At 45.8% G+C, this 18,475-nt stretch overlaps 1 protein-coding gene across 3 annotated transcripts in view; it reads left to right on the forward strand.

Moving 5' to 3' along the window:
• Window positions 1–662: 662 nt before the first annotated feature.
• Window positions 663–18,475, forward strand: part of CELSR1 (cadherin EGF LAG seven-pass G-type receptor 1) — a 273,070-nt gene continuing 255,257 nt past the window's right edge. For 2 of the 3 annotated variants that reach the window (XM_039515523.1, XM_039515530.1), the window contains exon 1: window positions 778–3,602. In XM_039515523.1, the coding sequence (XP_039371457.1) occupies window positions 920–3,602 (2,683 nt within the window). In that variant the 5' untranslated portion in view covers window positions 778–919. Of the gene's footprint in view, window positions 3,603–18,475 lie in introns of all 3 variants that reach the window. The other variant, XM_039515540.1, reaches the window with a different exon arrangement.

Below are 18,475 nucleotides of genomic sequence, written 5' to 3' on the forward strand. Positions count from 1 at the left end.
CCGGCTGGCTGTACAGCTTGGACGAGGCGCTGACGGCCCGCCGCGTGCGGGAGGCGGTGGAGGTGACGGCCGCGGGGCAGCTGAGGCGCAGCGGGGCGGCCGGGGCGGCTGCCCGGCGAGCCCCTCGGGCTGCGCGCGGCTGGAGCGCAACCCGCTGCCTCTCCACGTGCGCATCGCCGCCCAGCGCTCCGGGGCGCTGCTCTCGCTCCGCCTGGCCGTCTACGTGCACAGCCCGGGCTGCCCCCGCCGGTACCGGGGGGCAGGCAGCGGGGGCCAGGCGCGGCCCCGGCTCGCCGCCCGGCTCTCCCCGGAGCAGCTCCCAGCCCCGCTCTGCTTCCCCGCCGCCAGCCGGCACCTGCCCCCAGGGCCCGCCGGGGACCTGCGCTCTGCCCTCACGGCCCTGACCAGCTTCCCTGCCTGCAGGTGCCCGGACCACCGCCCCCGGGGCTGCGGCGAGCAGGAGGCAGGGGGGAGGCCTCGGTGCTGCCTGGAGCCCGCCGGGGAGTCCCCCCTGCAGCTGGTCTGTGCCTTGAGGAGGACACGGGGGGAGATCCTCCTCCAGCTGGGGTTGGAGCGCGCCCCGTCCCCCGGGGCAGAGGGTGGGGAGGAGGAGGAGGGGACTTGGGGGGAACGGGAGCCCGTGGGTGCGAGGGAAGAGGAGAGAGGGGCGGTGGGTGCAGGGCAGAGGGAAGCGCCCACCGTGCAGCTGGGGCCCCAGGGATTGTGGACAGAGGAGCAGGGCGGCTGGGATCCTTCTCCCCAGGGGGCTCGGAGGAGGAGAAGTGCGAACACCCCTCCGCAGTTCCAGCTGCCCAGCTACCAGGTCTCCATCCCCGAGAACGAGCCTGCGGGTACCCGGGTGATCGCCCTGCGGGCCCAGGACCCAGACGAGGGGGAGGCAGGCCGGCTGGTGTACTCCATGGAGGCGCTCTTCGACGAGCGTTCCAATGACTACTTCTCCATCGACCCAGAGACGGGCAGCGTGGTCACTACGCGCAGCCTGGACCGTGAGACCAAGGACACCCACGTACTGAAGGTGACTGCAACTGACCAGGGCTCTCCCCGCCGCCGCTCAGCCGCCACCTACTTGACTGTGACTGTGAGTGACACCAATGACCATGGGCCAGTGTTCGAGCAGCCTGTGTACCGGGAGACCATCCGGGAGAACCTGGAGGTGGGTTATGAGGTGCTGACTATTCGTGCCACAGATGGGGATGCCCCGGCCAACGCCAACATGCTTTACCGCCTGCTGGAGCCAGGTGCTGGGGATGGTGTCTTTGAGATCGACCCTCGCTCTGGAGTAGTGAGGACCCGTGCCCCTGTGGATCGTGAGGAGGTCTCTGAGTACCACCTGGTGGTAGAAGCCAATGACCAAGGAAAGGAACCAGGTCCCCGTAGTGCCACAGCTACAGTACACATCACTGTGGAGGATGAGAATGACAACTATCCACAGTTCAGTGAGAAGCGCTACTTGGTTCAGGTGCCAGAGGATGCCCCGGTGAACAGCCAAGTGCTGCAGGTGCAAGCGACTGACCGGGACAGGGGCAGCAATGCCCAGGTGCACTATAGCATTGTGAGTGGCAACCTCAAAGGCCAATTCTATATCCACTCTTTCTCTGGTGCCATCGACCTGATCAATCCTCTGGACTATGAGACTATCCGTGAGTACACACTGAGAATCAAAGCCCAGGATGGGGGCAGGCCCCCTCTGATTAACTCTAGTGGGATGGTATCTGTGCAAGTGGTGGATGTGAATGACAATGCCCCTATTTTTGTCAGCACCCCCTTCCAGGCCACAGTGCTGGAGAACGTGCCACTGGGCTACTCCGTGCTGCACGTTCAGGCAGTGGATGCTGATTCTGGAGACAATGCCCGTCTGGAGTACAAACTTATAGACTTGTCCCCATCTCCTGGTGTGGGGTCCCCAGGTGGAGAGACTGGGTTCCCATTCCAGATCAATAACAGCACTGGTTGGATTACAGTGTCGTCTGAGCTGGACCGAGAGACTGTGGAGAACTATCACTTTGGGGTAGAGGCTAGGGACCATGGAGTGCCTGTCATGACTTCCTCAGCCAGTGTGTCCATCACGGTCCTGGATGTCAATGATAACAACCCAACTTTCACTGAGAAGGTCTATCAGCTCAGGTTGAATGAGGATGCGGCAGTGGGCAGCAGTGTTCTGACTCTGATAGCAGTGGACAGGGACATTAACAGTGTAGTGACCTACCAGATCACCAGTGGCAACACAAGGAACCGCTTTGCCATCACCAGCCAGAGTGGGGGTGGGCTGATCACCATTGCCTTGCCCCTGGATTACAAGCAGGAGAGGCAGTATGTGCTGACAGTTACTGCATCAGATGGCACACTCTTTGATACTGTCCAGGTCTTCATCAATGTCACCGATGCCAACACACACCGCCCGGTCTTCCAGAGCTCCCATTACACAGTGAGCGTCAGTGAGGACAAGCCCATTGGCACCTCTATTGTGACCATCAGTGCCACCGATGAAGACACAGGGGAAAATGCCAGGATCACATACATTTTGGAGGATAACATTCCTCAATTCCGCATTGACCCAGACACAGGCACTATCACCACCCTGATGGAGCTAGACTATGAGGACCAAGCCTCTTACACATTGGCCATTACAGCTCGTGACAATGGGATCCCTCAGAAATCTGACACCACCTACGTGGAGATCCTCATCCTGGATGCCAATGACAATGCCCCCCGCTTCCTGCGTGACCGTTACCAGGGCTCGGTCTTTGAGGATGTGCCACTGTCCACCAGTGTCCTTCAGCTGTCTGCCAACGACCGTGACTCAGGCCTCAATGGCCGCCTCCTTTACACCTTCCAGGGTGGTGATGATGGCGATGGAGACTTTTACATCGAGCCCACTTCTGGAGTGATACGCACGCTGCGCAAGCTGGATCGTGAGAATGTGGCTGTCTACAGCCTACGGGCCTTTGCCATGGACAGAGGCAGCCCACCTCTCAAAGCCTCTGTGGATATCCAGGTCACTGTGCTGGACATCAACGACAATCCGCCTGTCTTTGAACAGGATGAGTTTGATATCTTTGTGGAGGAGAACAGCCCAGTGGGCTCCATCGTGGCACGGATCAGTGCGGCCGACCCAGACGAAGGGACCAATGCACAAATCATGTACCAGATTGTGGAGGGTAACATCCCTGAGGTCTTCCAGCTTGACCTACTCAATGGTGACCTCACAGCCCTGATGGATCTGGATTATGAGAGCCGGACGGAATATGTGATTGTGGTGCAGGCCACCTCAGCGCCTCTTGTCAGCCGAGCCACCGTGCACATTCGCCTGTTGGATCAGAATGACAACCCGCCTGTGCTGCAGGACTTCCAGATCCTCTTCAACAACTATGTGACCAACAAGTCTAACAGCTTTCCCTCTGGGGTGATTGGCAAGATCCCAGCCTATGACCCTGATGTGTCCGACAGCCTGGCCTACACTTTTGTTCAGGGCAATGAGTTGAACTTGCTACTCTTGGACTCTGCCACTGGGGAACTCAAACTCAGTCGAGATCTGGACAACAACAGACCTCTGGAAGCTCTCATGAAAGTGTCAGTCTCAGGTAAGAAAACTTGGCAGGGGATAATGTATGATAAATTTGTTTATTGGACCAACATACTGGTACAGGCAGCAACAACTTTTAATTTCCTGGGGCAGTGGCTTATTTGTGAAATTTCTGGAGAGGAGCCACAAAAATGTATCAAAGCTATGTGCTGAGGACTGAAGTGAATAGTATGTTGAGGTGTATTTAGCCAGTGATATTTTGAATCACAGGGAAAAACATACAGAGGTTGAGGGCAAAATATATTCCCTGGGCATAGTTAGTTATTTAGGCTAAAACTTTCAGATGTGGATGCATACAGTTAATAAGTGACCTGATTTTTAAAGATGCTAAGAATGCACAGTTCTCATTGATTGACTTACATTTAATGTTTAGACTTACTCCTATAATTTATTATACATAAGAACAGTAAGTAAAATTAGCGGGTGCACTGTACATAAGAGTTGAGGGTTTCCTTTTTTTTTTTTTTTTTTGAAACAACAAGGTAAAACAGATTTGATTATTTCCTTTTGAATGCTGGGAAAGTTGTCTAGTAAATCTCCTTCAGATTTTGGGTCAAATTTTGTACTAGTGTAACATGGGCAAAACTCCACTGAAGTGCACCCATTTGCACCAGCAACCAAAGTTTTTGCCTTTTGTTTACATCCTTAGAAAACGACTTCTGCAAAAAACAGTCAGTTACAGCTGTATAACGCAGTTAATTTCAGTGGCGTTGCTTTGGTGTAACTGAGGATGTTCGTTGACACACAGTGTCACCAAAATAAGTATTGAAAGTTTTCTTTTTTTTATCTTCCAGGCTTAACTAATCTAGTATGTGTCACAATAAATTTATTTATTGTGGTAGTAGGTACAGTGGCTTTAAATTATACAGTGAATTGACATATGTATGCAAGTCCTAAATTGTTACTGCTTTGTTTTACAATACAGTATTTTAAATAACTTGTAAGACAATCCTCATAGAAAAGAACTGCACTTTCTCCTCAGTTTTTTGTTTATTTTGGAATTACTCTTTGTAATTATGGTACATACCGTGCATCAATAATGCAATGATTAATCTCCTCCCCAAATTCCACTATGCTGTCTTTATCATGGGCCTGATCCTGTGCAACTCTTGTTGACTTCAAAGGCCCATCATGAGCAACATTTTCCCTGCAGCCCAACACTAATATTTGTATTCTTTTATGTGAAGTAAGATATGTAAGTACTAAGTGTGTGTAATGATATCTTTTCTTAACACAAATCATTCAGATATCTAAATATGGCACAATCCTGGCAACACTTGCTATTGTTAGTAGCGTCACTGAGATAAGTGGGACTTCATGGTAGAGAGCACTATGCTGTCATGTTTGCACGATCAGGGTCCTTGTTTGCTGCAGGGTAAAGGAAAGTGGTGTTAACGCCAGTCACTGGAGTTATTTGTGTGTCATCTGGCAATGGGTTCATATTTCCTCCACAATGCTAGAAGGGAACTATTGTGGTATAATTAGCTCATAAATGTTATTTCCACATTCTTTGAAAGCTTACAGAGAAACAGGCAATTGGCCTGTAAGTTTGAAATAAGGCATACATGTGATTTACATGGTCATAATCAGCCTGAACCAGCTGACAGAAAGCAGTAGCTTCTTATCTAAGGGTAGGAGATAAAGAATTGGACAAAAAGCAAGAAGGCTGGAAAGGTGATTAAAATGGGTTAGGTGGGGAGAGCATATGAGATAGAAGTAGAAGATGATAGCGTTCCTTTCTCATGCTAATAATGTCTTCATCCATTTATGCAGATTTCAATGGGTGAAATATATATAAAAATATGGAAATGGAGGCATGAATGCTTAGAGCACAGTTAAACGGCTGTTTTATGAGGTCTCATGTAATACGACTATGACGAGTAATGCATTGTTATTACATTTTGTGAGAATGTGAGCACTGAAATGCCTCTGTAGTATTCAAAACTGGTTATCCCTATCATAGCTGCACCCCCCGGGGGATATTTGAAAGAGGCGTTTTCATCAGCATTCTTAAGTAATTTTGGCAGGCATCAAAGTCGGTTTGATACTGTTTTTGAAAAATTTTCTGTGTGTGGGAAAAGATTGCTTCATAGAGGTATTTAAGAGGGCAGAGGTCTACAGAGCTTGTGATTCCATTTAGGAAACTCTCACCTCTCCACTTTCTCCTGTTTCTTTTAACAAGTGAAACGGAGAGATGAACAGACTTGGAGTGAAATACTCAATGTTGTTATCTGTAGTTAACTGAAGAATGTGTCTGTTGGGTGATCATTAACCTACCTATCAGCCCAGGCAAGCAATCCTGATTCAGGCAAAAGCTCTGTCAGTGTCTTTGGGAGTTTGAGCTTTATATGGACTCTTATGGGACATATGGAAATGCAATCATGTTTTCACCTACTGGCATGGGCTACATCTGAGGTTTGCTGTGAAGGCACTGTGGATAAGTGTGTGTGTAATAAAAAATTAAGTTTATCAGATGTGATAGGTCTTAGACAAATGAGATGAGACATACTATACCAGGGCTAGCCAAACTTACTGACCGTCCGAGTCACATATGACAACAAAATTTTGAGAGCTGGGGTGCCTGCCAGGGCTCAGGGCTTCAGCCCCACTCCTGCTGAAGCCCCGAGCCCGACCAGGTGCACTCCATGGGACTGAAGCCCCTACCCCGCTACCCCACGGCGCTGCAAGGCAGAGGTCCCGAGCTCACCCCACTCCAGTCTGGTAGGTGGAGAAAGGGGCCGGGTGGAGGAGGCTCTGCGAGCCGCACTTCAACTGTAAAAGAGCCGCATGCAGCTCGCGAGCCAGGGTTTGGCCACCCCTGTACTATACAATTACATTAACTTGGGACTTTGACAATTGGATAAAACAGCATTCTTTTATTTGATCTGTAATTGAATTTTCAAAATGCATGTTTTTATTTGGCAAACAAAAGTCCAAAGTTGTATATTTTTTCCAGAGATTTTTTAACAACAGGAAACAGAATTATAGATGTAGTGAAATTTGAAAGTGAGAGACCCACTTCATTTAAAAACATGGTCACCTTCAACAGCATGGATATCTGCAGAAGCCATACTGAGGCTATGTCTACATTACAGCGTAAGTTGACCTACGCTGTGCAACTCCATCAATGTGAATAACGTAGCTGGAGTCTACATAGCTTAGGTCGAGTTACCACGGGGTCTACACCGCGGGGGGTCGACGGGGAAAATCTCCCGGCGTCATACCTTACTCTTTTCATCAGAGGTAGAGTACAGGGGTCGACTGGAGAGTGATCTGCTGTCGATTTGGCGGGTCGTTACTAGACCCGCTAAATTGACTCCCAGAGGATCGATCTCAGAGAGCCGATCCCCTCTATAGTGTAGACCTGCCCTAAGACTCTGGCCAGACAGTCCAGAAAGAAGGATTCCTCTGTGTGTAGATTTTCCTGTGCTGTGGCACTGTTTCTCCTGGCCCTAGATGCCTCTGAAAGCCCACAACAAAGTCTGGGATAGGTGCACAGAGAGGAAGCCTACCAGTGGTGAGGTTGTGTGGGTGACTGTCACTAATGTACATCTTTTCCTCTGGCAACCAGTGGAGAACCTTCTCGAAAAGCAGAGGAAAATTAGTCTTTGAGCTGGTCCCCTCCATGCGTGAAACTGCCCTTCATAGGGCATGAGCTAAGGGCAGGGGAACCTGGATAGCCGTGGATCTCTGGTCCCCAGTTTATTCTGCAGGAAAATGGGGAAAAATCCTGTCCCAGCCCCCACTGCTGGAAAGTTTGCAAAGAAATCTCACAGTTGTCCTCTATTTTACACCTGCTCTGGACTTTTCTACAGGAAGGTGTGGTCTGGCCTTATATTTCCTTTGCCTGTGTGTGGGATCACAAGGTGTGAATTTTTGAATAGTTGGGATGAAATACTCACCCCACTGAAGTTAATGGGAGTTTTACCATTGAGTTCAATGGGGTCAGGATTTCATGCTGGGGATCCTAGAGGGTTTTGAATTTTAGAATCTGCAATTGCTTTAGTGTTGTTACAAATCATGAAATTAGTAAAATTATCAGGATTATGAACTAATATTCTTTCTCTTCACCTATAACAACATGAGCAAAAATTAAAGGGACACCGTCGACTTGCAGTCTAGTCAGTTTGTGAAAATGAGTTAAAGGTAGTTCTAGATAAAGCATCTGCTTCTAATTTCCCCCTGCTAATTTTAACGGTTTATAGTAACATTTTCCTGTATTAAAAAATTATATATTTTTCCTCTTGTGCTGTGGGCAGCAGTGCTAGTACATTTTTTATAGTGGGGGTGCTGAAAGCCAGCGAAACTGTAAAGCAGCGGTCCCCAAACTTTTTACCTGCGCCACTCCTCAGAACTGGGGCCTGGAGCAGGGCCAGGTCTCCAGGAGTGGGGAGATGCAGATGGGGCAAGGGGGCTGAGGCTGGGGCTGGCAGCCGGGACCCTGCGTAAAATCTGGGGGTGCTGCAGCATCCTTTCACCCCCATCCCAAACCCCTAGTTCCCACGCTTATGGCTGTGGGGAGGAAAACAAAAAACAAACAGGAGTGGGAAACTGATTCTGGACCCAATCTTGCATAGGGATCCACTTGTCAGTTGAATGGGACTTTTAGTGCCTGATCCCACAAACACTTGTGTGCACACTTAACTTTACTATCATGAGTATTCCCATTGATCTCAGTGGGACAACTTGCATCAGTAATGTTCAGTATATGTACCTATATTTTCAGGATCAGAGCGTAAATGAATACACAGGTAAAATAATGAAAATAACTGTACACAAATGTGGTCAAATGCACAAAATAAACAAATGGAAAAGATTTTTTTCTCTAATTTCTCTCTCATAACAATCTTAAATAGAAAAAGTAGTTTAAAAGAAAACCTTGTTCAGACAGAAGTGTGATTTTTTTTTCTTTTTTTTCCCCATTTGCTGGTGCCCCTTTAATCAAATCTCTTTTTCCCAGATCACAGTAGAGCTTTTTGGAGGTATTTTTCGAAGGAGACTTTTAGTGCTTGGTTTTGTATCTGTGCTTTAAAACCAAATCATATTATTTTATTTTTTCAAACCACTGTCCCCAGAACACATAATTTTAGATTCTGAATTCTGGGGACACGTCAGCTTGAAACTGCCAAATTGTATTAATATCAGATTGTGAGAAAATGTCCTCAAAATATATTTTTAAAAGACAAAAGAACATTGCAGTATGTAACTTATCTTTTAATAGTTTAAATATTTCAAAAGTTAAGCATGCTGCTAACTCCAGTTGCAGAGATCTAAAGGTATGAAGATTAAATGTTTTTACCAAAAGCATTCAATCATTTAAGCTTTCAGGCGTGACAGGAAACATGGAAACTGAATAAAAATAACAAGGTTTATGGGCCTTTTGGCTGCTTGTTCTGATAAACTTTTCTACTTGTTGGTGTTAGATGAATTTAAGTTTGATAAATGTTATTTAAAACTGTTTCCCTAGTAAACCTATGATTCCTCTTCTGGAAAAAAACAGGACTATAAGAAAAAATAGAGAACCCTAAGTAAAAAAATTAAATGCCAGCAGACATTTTTCACCAGTTGATTTTTTTTCATTATGATTCATTGGATTATTGGATCTGTTCTGATCATCACTCTCTGTGAAATATTGCCATTTGATTTTTTTGGTGGTTATTGGTGCTGCCATTTGGTCACGTTAGTAGAAACAAAATCATCACTTTGGGAAAACGAGAGAAACTTTCTGAGAGGTCACAGAAAATGGAAAGCAAAGATGGCTGAAACAAAAATTAATTTGTAAATTAGAGGGAGTATTATAGGAATTTTTCAAAATTCCATTTTTAATCCTTCTCAAAACTTGAGCTTGAAGTTTAGGGTCAAATTTTCAAAATCACCTAAGACAGGAGCCAAAGTCCTATTTTCAGAAGTAATTTAGAAGCCTAATTTCCAAGGGCTTTCAATGAGAGTTAGGCTTCTGTGTGCCTAAGCTACTTTTGAAATTGGGGCTTTGACTCTTAAATCACATAGGTATTTTTGCCAGTAGTGAATAATTTATTGTAAATTGTTTTTCATTAGGTGCTTGGTATCATGGTGATAAATGTTCTAAAAAGACCTATGAATTATTTCCTATGTACCTCAGTTCATTGTCAATGTAGCTAAGACCCTGATCCTGCAATTTACAGTGTGCAGGTGGAATGTTGTGCCTTTGTGGAACCCATCTTGGTTAATGGGTCTCTGGTAGGAGCAGTAGTCTACCTGTCCAATGCAAATTGCAGGATTGGAACTTAAAACTCTATTTTTCAATTTTGAAAGCAAATACCTAAATTCAGTACACAAATTTCTTAATATACTGTGCATCTAATTTACTACTAATTTTGCACATCACCTACACTTCAATTGTAAATTAATTTCGTTATAATTAAGGCTACGTTTTAGTCATGGGTATTTTTAGTAAAAGTCATGGACAGGTCACAGGCAGTAAACAAAAATTCACGGCCTGTGACCTATCCATGACCTTTACTTATATACCCCAACTAAAACTTGGGCCAGGGCACTGTGGTGTCGTGGCCCGAAACCCCTGCTGGTGCTGGGGAGGGGGGAGATTTGGGAGGCTTCCTACCCGGCTCTGACTGGCATGTCCCTGTAGCTTATAGGGGAGGGGCAGCCAGGGGAGCTCTGCACGGTGCTCCTGCCACAGGCGCCAGCTCCACAGCTGCAGGGGTGGCACGTGTGGACAGCGTGCGGAACCCCCTGGCCACTCTGACTAGGAGCTGCAGGGATGAGCTGGGGAGTCCCCTGCCCCCAGTAAGTGCCGCCCTGTACTCTAACCCCCTGCCCCAGCCCTGAGCCCCCTCCCACACACCTAAATTGCTGCTGCAGAAGTCACAGAGATCACAGATAGTCCTGGAATCCATGACTTCCGTGACAGACATGTAGCCTTAGTTATAATTATGATGAAATGTAAAAGTAAGGAACTTGAATATTATCATAGACTATCATGGTTGGAAGGGATCTCAGGAAGTCATCTAGTTTAACCCCTTGCTTAAAGCAGGACTGATCCCCACACAGATTTTTACCCCAGTTCCCTAAATGGCCCTTTCAAGGGTTGAACTCACAACCTTGGGTTAGCAAGCCAATACTCAAACCACTGAACTATGCCTCCCCCCATTGTCTTTATAGCAGATAAGAGCAATTAAATTATATATCAAGCTGTTGTTATTGCTGGCATTTTATAGTTATGTTTAAAGAAGGCAATGCTCAAAGTTTGTTTTCAATTATGTACTTTCAATAAACCACTATGTATGTGAGCTAACAATATTTCCTTTTATGTTCTTCTGACCTTACGTTAGATATTAAAATGGGATTTAATGAAGTCACTATAACACCAACAAACCCAAATTAAGATAAGACTCATGGAATGGTGCAATAAAGGTTTATTATTCTAACTCAGTGATCGTCAAGGGATAACTTTCATTATTGTAGTTAAAAAGTCATTACGCCAATGTTACCCTATTACCAGTTTAGTCACTTTCTATACAAATAGAACAGAAAGTTGTGCACCTTGTTTTGTATTATTTGCATATTGTTAAATTTAGGGCTGCAGTTTCCTCATGGACAGAGGGCAGATACTCCAGTGATAAGTGCTCTATAAAAACCTATGATGTTTTAGCAGGGTTTGAGGTTAAAAGAACAAAAGGCATGGAAATACAACAGGAGGGTTGGGGGAAAACTTTGGAAGGTAATTTTGGGTTTGCAAAGAATGAATGATCTGACCCCAAGTGATGAGGTCCAGTGTTTCATTGCTTTATGGAAGTGTAGACTGTATCCATCTTTGGGGTTTTGCATCTCTATTATATGGCTGATTTTGCTTTATTAGATTCATGAAGAATTGTGCCAGTGACTTCAGTGATCTGGGATCAGGCCCTATAGAGATGCTGAGGGCTTGGGTTTTTCTTGTTGTTGTTTCAGCTATGCAGAGTAACCAGTTCCTTTATGAGTGATGTTTCTGCCTCTTTGCAAGAACTTGCTTTCATTTCAATCATTCACAAAGTTACTGGTAGCTTGGGGAAAAGGTCTGGTTTCAGGTATCAACAAAGGAGGGATTAACACATGAACTGCTTGCTGCAGCCTCCCTGTAGCCACTAGGGAAGTAAATTGTACAAGTGTAGAACATCGTTGGCCATGACATCCCTGCAGGTTATATACAATTATAAGATTACAGTGTACTTATGAATGGATGACCTTTGATGCTCCTCATTCCTATCATGATGCTTGGATAAAGATGTACAGACACATCAGGTTTCTTACAAAATGATCATGTGGATGTAGAACCCACTGTGTAGTGGAAATAGTCTAAAACTGTAATTTAGAATTGGAACATTCTCATTGGTCTTGAAAAGCTTTGAAAGTGCAATAGCTGGCGCATCCCGTGGTAAAGTAATCTGAGAAACAGCAATAATCTGAAGACTAAAAAAGACCAGGGAGTAAGTTGTTATTGATCACATTGAGTGGGTGTTTGTCTATGAAAGAGCTGCATGATTATAGTCCATAATTCTTACAAGTCTTCTGACTCAGAGCTGTAGGAAGTTTACGTTACTCAAATGATGAAGGAATCATCATCATTATTTATTTAAAATGTGGTAGTGTCCAAATGGCTTAATCAGGATTGGCACTTCATTTTGCTGGGAAGTATACAAACAGAAAGCGATACAAATGGTCCCTGCCCCAAAGCACTACCTGACTGCATAATGACAGGAGACACTCCGTGGGGGCTATGATCTGTCCCTCCCTGTGGCGGGTTGAACCCCCCATCTGGGATGCCACCTGGTGTGCTGTGGTCCCACTGGTTCTACCCGTTCCACCAGGGTTGCCTTACCCTGTTCCGCTGTGCCAGGCCCTCAAGCCTTCTCTAGTACACACACACAGGTAGGGGCACCCAGCTGAAAATGGACACAGAGACACTGAGATCAGCTCTGTGTGGGGGAATCAGCTCGGGGATTGCCCAGCACTCTCATGCACACCTCCTTTGGGGTATAAACCCAAAATAATATTGTCTTGTGCTGTATAGAAAGATCTGCACAGCGCAAGCTCATAAAAATTCACCCTCTCCCTCAATGTGGAAAGAGAGATGCACAGCTTCTTGCCCCCTTCCACTCCCAGATATGAATTGCACAAACTGGGTTATTAACTACGAAAGATAAGTTTTTAAGTGATTATAAGGAATGGCAAACAGAACAAAGCAGATTACTGAGCAAATAAAACAAAACACACAAACTAAGCTTAATACACAAAAGAAACCTGTTACACATTGTAATTTCTCACCCTACATGTTGTTTAGGCAGGTTGTAGAGTTTCTGCAGCTCAGAGTTCCAGTTATGTCTCTTTACAGGCTAGACGTTCTCAGCCTGGACTCAGCCCTTGCCTTCCCCTAGCTTAATTCCTTGGTTTCTTCAGGAGCTTTCAGCAGTCTTCCAACTCGGGTAGGGAGGCAGATGGAGAGCCCAGATTGCCTTGCTTCCCAGCCTTAAATAGAATTTACATAAGGCGGGAAGCCTTTGGCTTTGGCTACACTTGCATTTCAAAGCGCTGCCGCGGCAGCGCTTGAAGCTATGGTAGTCGCAGCGCAGCGCTGGGAGAAAAACTCCCAGCGCTGTCCCTCCTCCACCTCCTGTGGGGGGAATAGCAGCGCGCGGGGGCGCGGCTCCTGCTGGGGGGCTGACTGGCGCTGCACGCTGGCGCTTTGCAGCACTTGCAGCACTGCAGTTTGTGTGGCTGCACTTTGCTACAGCAAATTTGTAAGTGTAGCCAAGCCCTCTGTTTCCAGTGGTCCTGGGAAGATGGGGGATCCACATCTTCAAAAACTCATTATCTTTTCCTAATGGCCCATTAATGCTGATTGCTTACTGTCTGGTGGGTATTTCCCAAGCACATACCCACACAGTTGTAATTATTACATGGACAATATTCCTAACTTTAGATACAGAAATGATACATGCGTACAAATTGGATAAACACATTCAGTAAATCATGACCTTTTCAATGATACCTCACATGACCCATATTGCACAAAACACATCTTAGTTATGTCATATTCATATCGTAACAATATTTCTGTGAAGAATATGGGGTGTAATGTCACAGTCCCCACCACACATCTTCACTGCGAGCCCTGAGGGGAGTGCACAGGCTGTAGCAGTTGCTGTTCCTGAGAAAGAAACATTGCTGAGTATTTATCCCTCCTCTGAACCTCTCCTACTGGCCAGTGGCTGCTATTAACACAATCTACCTTTAACAGCCAAATTTTCAAAAGTGCCTTCTGATTTTGGTGCATCAGTTTTGAGTGCTCAGTTTTAAACAGCGTGGCCTGATTTTCAGAGTTACTGGGATTGTCATCTCTCATTGACTTCACTTGGGGTTGTGGGTGCTGCGCCCCCCTGAAAATCAGACCCAAGCCAATTCAACTTGGGGACCCAGAAACTGTAGCACTCAGAATTAGAGAACAATTTTGAAAACGTTGATCTAAGTCAGGAACACCCAAGCAGGGCCGCCCAGAGGATTCAGGGGGCCTGGGGCAAAGCAATTTCGGGGGCCCCTTCCATAAAAAAAAGTGCAATACTATACAATACTATAGTCTCGTGGGGGCCCCTGCAGGGCCCGGCGCAAATTGCCCCACTTGCTCCGCACCCACAGGCGGCCCTGAGAAAAATAAACCTTCTGCATCTCAGCACAAACCCAGTTTTGAGAAAACTTCTTTACAAGGTATCACTGGTTCTCAGCATCAGCTAGTGCTAAAAGGCACTAAAGCTCATTAAAAGGGTTGGACAAATATTTTCCGTCAAAACTTTTTCTGGATCGAAAACCAGGGGTTTTTAAAAAGCAGAAAAAAATCACAGACAATGTCTGCTTTCCTTCAAAATTTTTTTTTTTTTTTTGTAATTGAAAAGCTGAAATTAGTCTGCCAAAACCTGAATATGGTTTGGGGTTTCAGAAATGTGTGGCCAAATATTTTCTGCTTGCTGTGTTTGATTGTTTAAAGAAGCAATAAAAAAAATTCTGCTTAAAAAAATCCAAAACTTTTGAATTACCTCAGCTTGTGACCAAATGCCTGAGCCCATCCAGTCCCCTGCTCCCTGTCCCCTGACTGCCCCGACCCCCCGCTGAGTCCTGACAGACCCCCGGAACGCCCATGATCCAACCCCCCCATTCCCTGTCTCCTGACCGCCTCCCCCCGCACCTCTGCCCCCTCCCTGTGCCCTGTCTGTTCCCAGGACTTCCCGCCCCTTAGCCAACCCCCCGGCCCTGTCCCCTTATCCCCAGCTCCCCCCTCACCCGGAGCCTCAGCTCAGCCCGGAGCTTCAAGGGACAGCTGCAGCGTGGCTCCGCCGGGGCCTGAGCTCCGCCCGGCTCCGAGCCGCGTGGTAAGGGGGCGGGGCTGTGAGCTCCAGCGGGGCCTGAGCTCCCTCCGCTCGGCCTGGAGCTCGCAGCCCTGCCCCCTTACCACGCGGCTCTGAGTGGGGCGGAGCTCAGGGGCCCCACCGGAGCCGCACTGCAGCTGTTCAGCGACGGTCCTGGATGCGCTGAGGCTCCGGGAGAGGGGCGGAGACGGGGTTGGGTTGGGCTGGGGCTGGAGCCTCAACCATTCTCATGGGGGCCCCTGCGGAGTCCGGGGCCTGGGGCAAATTGCCCCACTTGCCCCACCCTGGGCGGCCCTGCATCCAAGCAAAGAACATCAGAGTTTAAGGTCCCAGTATTCCATTGGCTAGACACCTAGGTATGATGGGTCATATGTACTCATGAAATGTTGCAAACTTCTTTCTCCAGAATATAGACTGATGTTTTGGGGAACTTTTCTTTTTAGGGGAGGAGTGTCTGGAAGAATAGTTGTCCCAAAGTATCTTTGGCTGCCACTCCCTGTCCTCCCCATCTACTTCCTTGGAGGGAAGGGGGCCACCAAGAGGTGGAGGGGATATTAATAGGTGGTCAGCACTGACCTACTTCTGGAATTCTCACAGAGTTAATTAAGAGGATAATTGTAGAAGGAGTGGCCCCTCCCTATCTATGGAGCACTGGTGGAGGGTATTCTGTGGGCTCAGGAGAAAGTGGGGAGTATGCAATATAACTGGTGCTTCCCTCTTCCCTTTCTCACCCAGGCAGATTCACTGCTGTTTGTTCTACTTCAGTTGGGGAAGTCGAGGGGATCACTTGGCCCTATAAATGTTTGTATGTACCTTTCGTTTTAGTGTCTGTTGGCTCACAAGTGTAGAGTAGCAGATGAACTCTGGACCATACTATTCTTTAAAAAGTGAACATTTTATGTGGTGGTTTTTTTTCTGGTGATCACAATTAATAAAAAAAAACCTGCTAGTTTATAGCAGTGAGTTATCAGTCACTGTGCCTAAGTTGTTTTTTTTTTTACCTTTCAGTAGCAGAGGTCCCTTTATCTCAATACAGCATTATATTGTCAATATGTTTCCATGAAATATTTTGCTCTGCTAGCAGCAAATGTTTTCCTGTCTGTTGAAACAAAAATATACCACTCCTATGAAATTCAGGAATTAAATGGAAGGAACCACATATTAAAGCAAAAAGACAGCAATAGCTTTTGCCAATTGAAATAGCTCATACAAAATGGTGAGGTTAACATTTCTCTATTCATCATAATCCTTTTGAAAAGTGTTACTGTGAAAAGTAACCAGCACTGAAGATATTTGTTTCTATCTATATCCTATGTACACATAATGCATTATGCACATCTATTATTTTTGCTACAAACCTTTAACAAGACATTTCTACACTAATATGTCATCGACCGAGATGTACTAAACACAATATAATTGTATTTGTGAATCTCACTCCACAAAGTCAAAAGTTTATAACTAGGGCTGTCAAACAATTACAAAAATTAATCGTGAAATTAAAAAAAACTGTGATTAATCGCAGTTTTAATTACATTTAAATTGGTATTCTATTATTAACAGTGTATTATAAATATTTTTGGATATTTTTCTACATTTTCAAATATACTGATTTCAAATACAACACAATACAAAGTGTACAGCGCACACTTTCTGTTTTTCTTTATTACAAATATTTGCCCTGTAAAAAAAAAAATACTATTTTTCAATTTACCTCATACAAGCACCCTAATGTAGTTCAGCGTTACGGACAGCCTCCATTCCCGAGGTGTTTGTAACTCTGAGGTTCTACTGTATATGGCATATTACAGTTCTCTCACCTCCCCCAAATTAAAAAAAAAAGCCATACATGTGAATCTCTGAGATGAATAAAATATATGTAGTCGCTCATTTTTAGATAAGAGAAATAGAGTGAAAAGTCAGCCTAGTCAAAATTGTAAATGAAATACAGAGATCTTTTCTCATGAGGGCTGCAAACTGGCTATCTCAGTCCAACGTGGTTTGTGTTCTATTTCTGCTGTTTAGCAGAACATCAGTTGTTATTTGAAATTGTTGACAGGGGCGTCTCCAGACCTCAGCACGCCAAGCGCGTGCTTGGGGTGGCAAGCCGCGGGGGGCGCTCTGCCGGTCGCCGGGAGGGTGGCAGGAGGCTCCGGTGGACCTCCCGCAGGCGTGCCCGTGGAGGGTTCGCTGGTCCCACGGCTCCGGTGGACCTCCCTGCTTGGGGCGGCGAAATATCTAGAGCCGCCCCTGATTGTTGAATTGCATTCAAATAGTTTGTCTGTGCTACGTGTGATTACAGAGGTTTAGTGCTCTTTTTATCTTTTTGGATACATTACTGTAATGGCAGCAAAGAGTCTTGTGGCACCTTATAGACTAACAGACGTTTTGGAGCATGAGCTTTCGTGGGTGAATACCCACTTCGTCGGATGCATTACTGTAATGGACTTTTTAGACACACATAGACATTAATGGAATACAATTGTCAAAAGAACACTTTTAATTGGCTGATGTTAATATTAAAAGGTTGCTGTTTATGTTGGAAAAAGAGCAGCTGGTAACAACTTTAGGATTCATTAACCTTTAGTGAATTGGATGTGCTATGAAGAGTGTCTGACTTTTTCATTTTTAAATTCACAGACATGGCAAATGAAATATTAACAATGGTTAATTCCCCAATTCTGCAAACATTTAACTTCATGCATATAAGTATTCTCATTACGCCCAGTCCCAAATAGGTGGTCAGCACTGACCTACTTCTGGAATTCTCACAGAGTTAATTAAGAGGATAATTGTAGGAGGAGTGGCCCCTCCCTATCTGTGGAGCACTGGTGGAGGGTATTCTGTGGGCTCAGGAGAAAGTGGGGAGTATGCAATATAACTGGTGCTTCCCTCTTCCCTTTCTCACCCAGGCAGATTCACTGCTGTTTGTTCTAAGTGTTAAGCACATTCTAAGTTAAGCACGTGGTAAGTGTTTGCATAGTTTGTGTTGATGTTAATTTACATGTTGTTGGGGGTTCCTCTAGATCAGTGTTTCTCAAACTGGGGGTCCTGACCCAAAAGGGGGTCACAAGGCTATTGGGGGTGTTTGCAAGATCACAAAAAATGTTGCTGGGGGAGAGGGAGCTGAGGGTGAGGTACAGCAGCCTCCAGTCTCTGGCTGCCCAGCTCTGAAGGCAGCACCGCTGCCAGTAGCAGTACGGAAGTAAGGGGGGCAATACCATGAGAATGCACCTATGAATATGTACAGCAATTTGCTATCACAGGGTCATTACAGCCTGAAAAATTTTCAATGGGGGGTCCAGCAAAAAAAAAGTTTGAGAACCCCTGTACATGACTGAAATGAAAAATGACTGACACTTCAGCAGTTTTACAGAGGCTGGAATTAGAATGGCTTTACACAGTGAATACACTTCCCTCAGTATAACAGTGGTTTATTTTTTAAGTGCTGACGTACACAGTGCACCATAAAAGG

This window comes from Mauremys reevesii, linkage group 1 (assembly GCF_016161935.1).
Source record: "Mauremys reevesii isolate NIE-2019 linkage group 1, ASM1616193v1, whole genome shotgun sequence".
NCBI lineage: Eukaryota > Metazoa > Chordata > Testudines > Geoemydidae > Mauremys > Mauremys reevesii.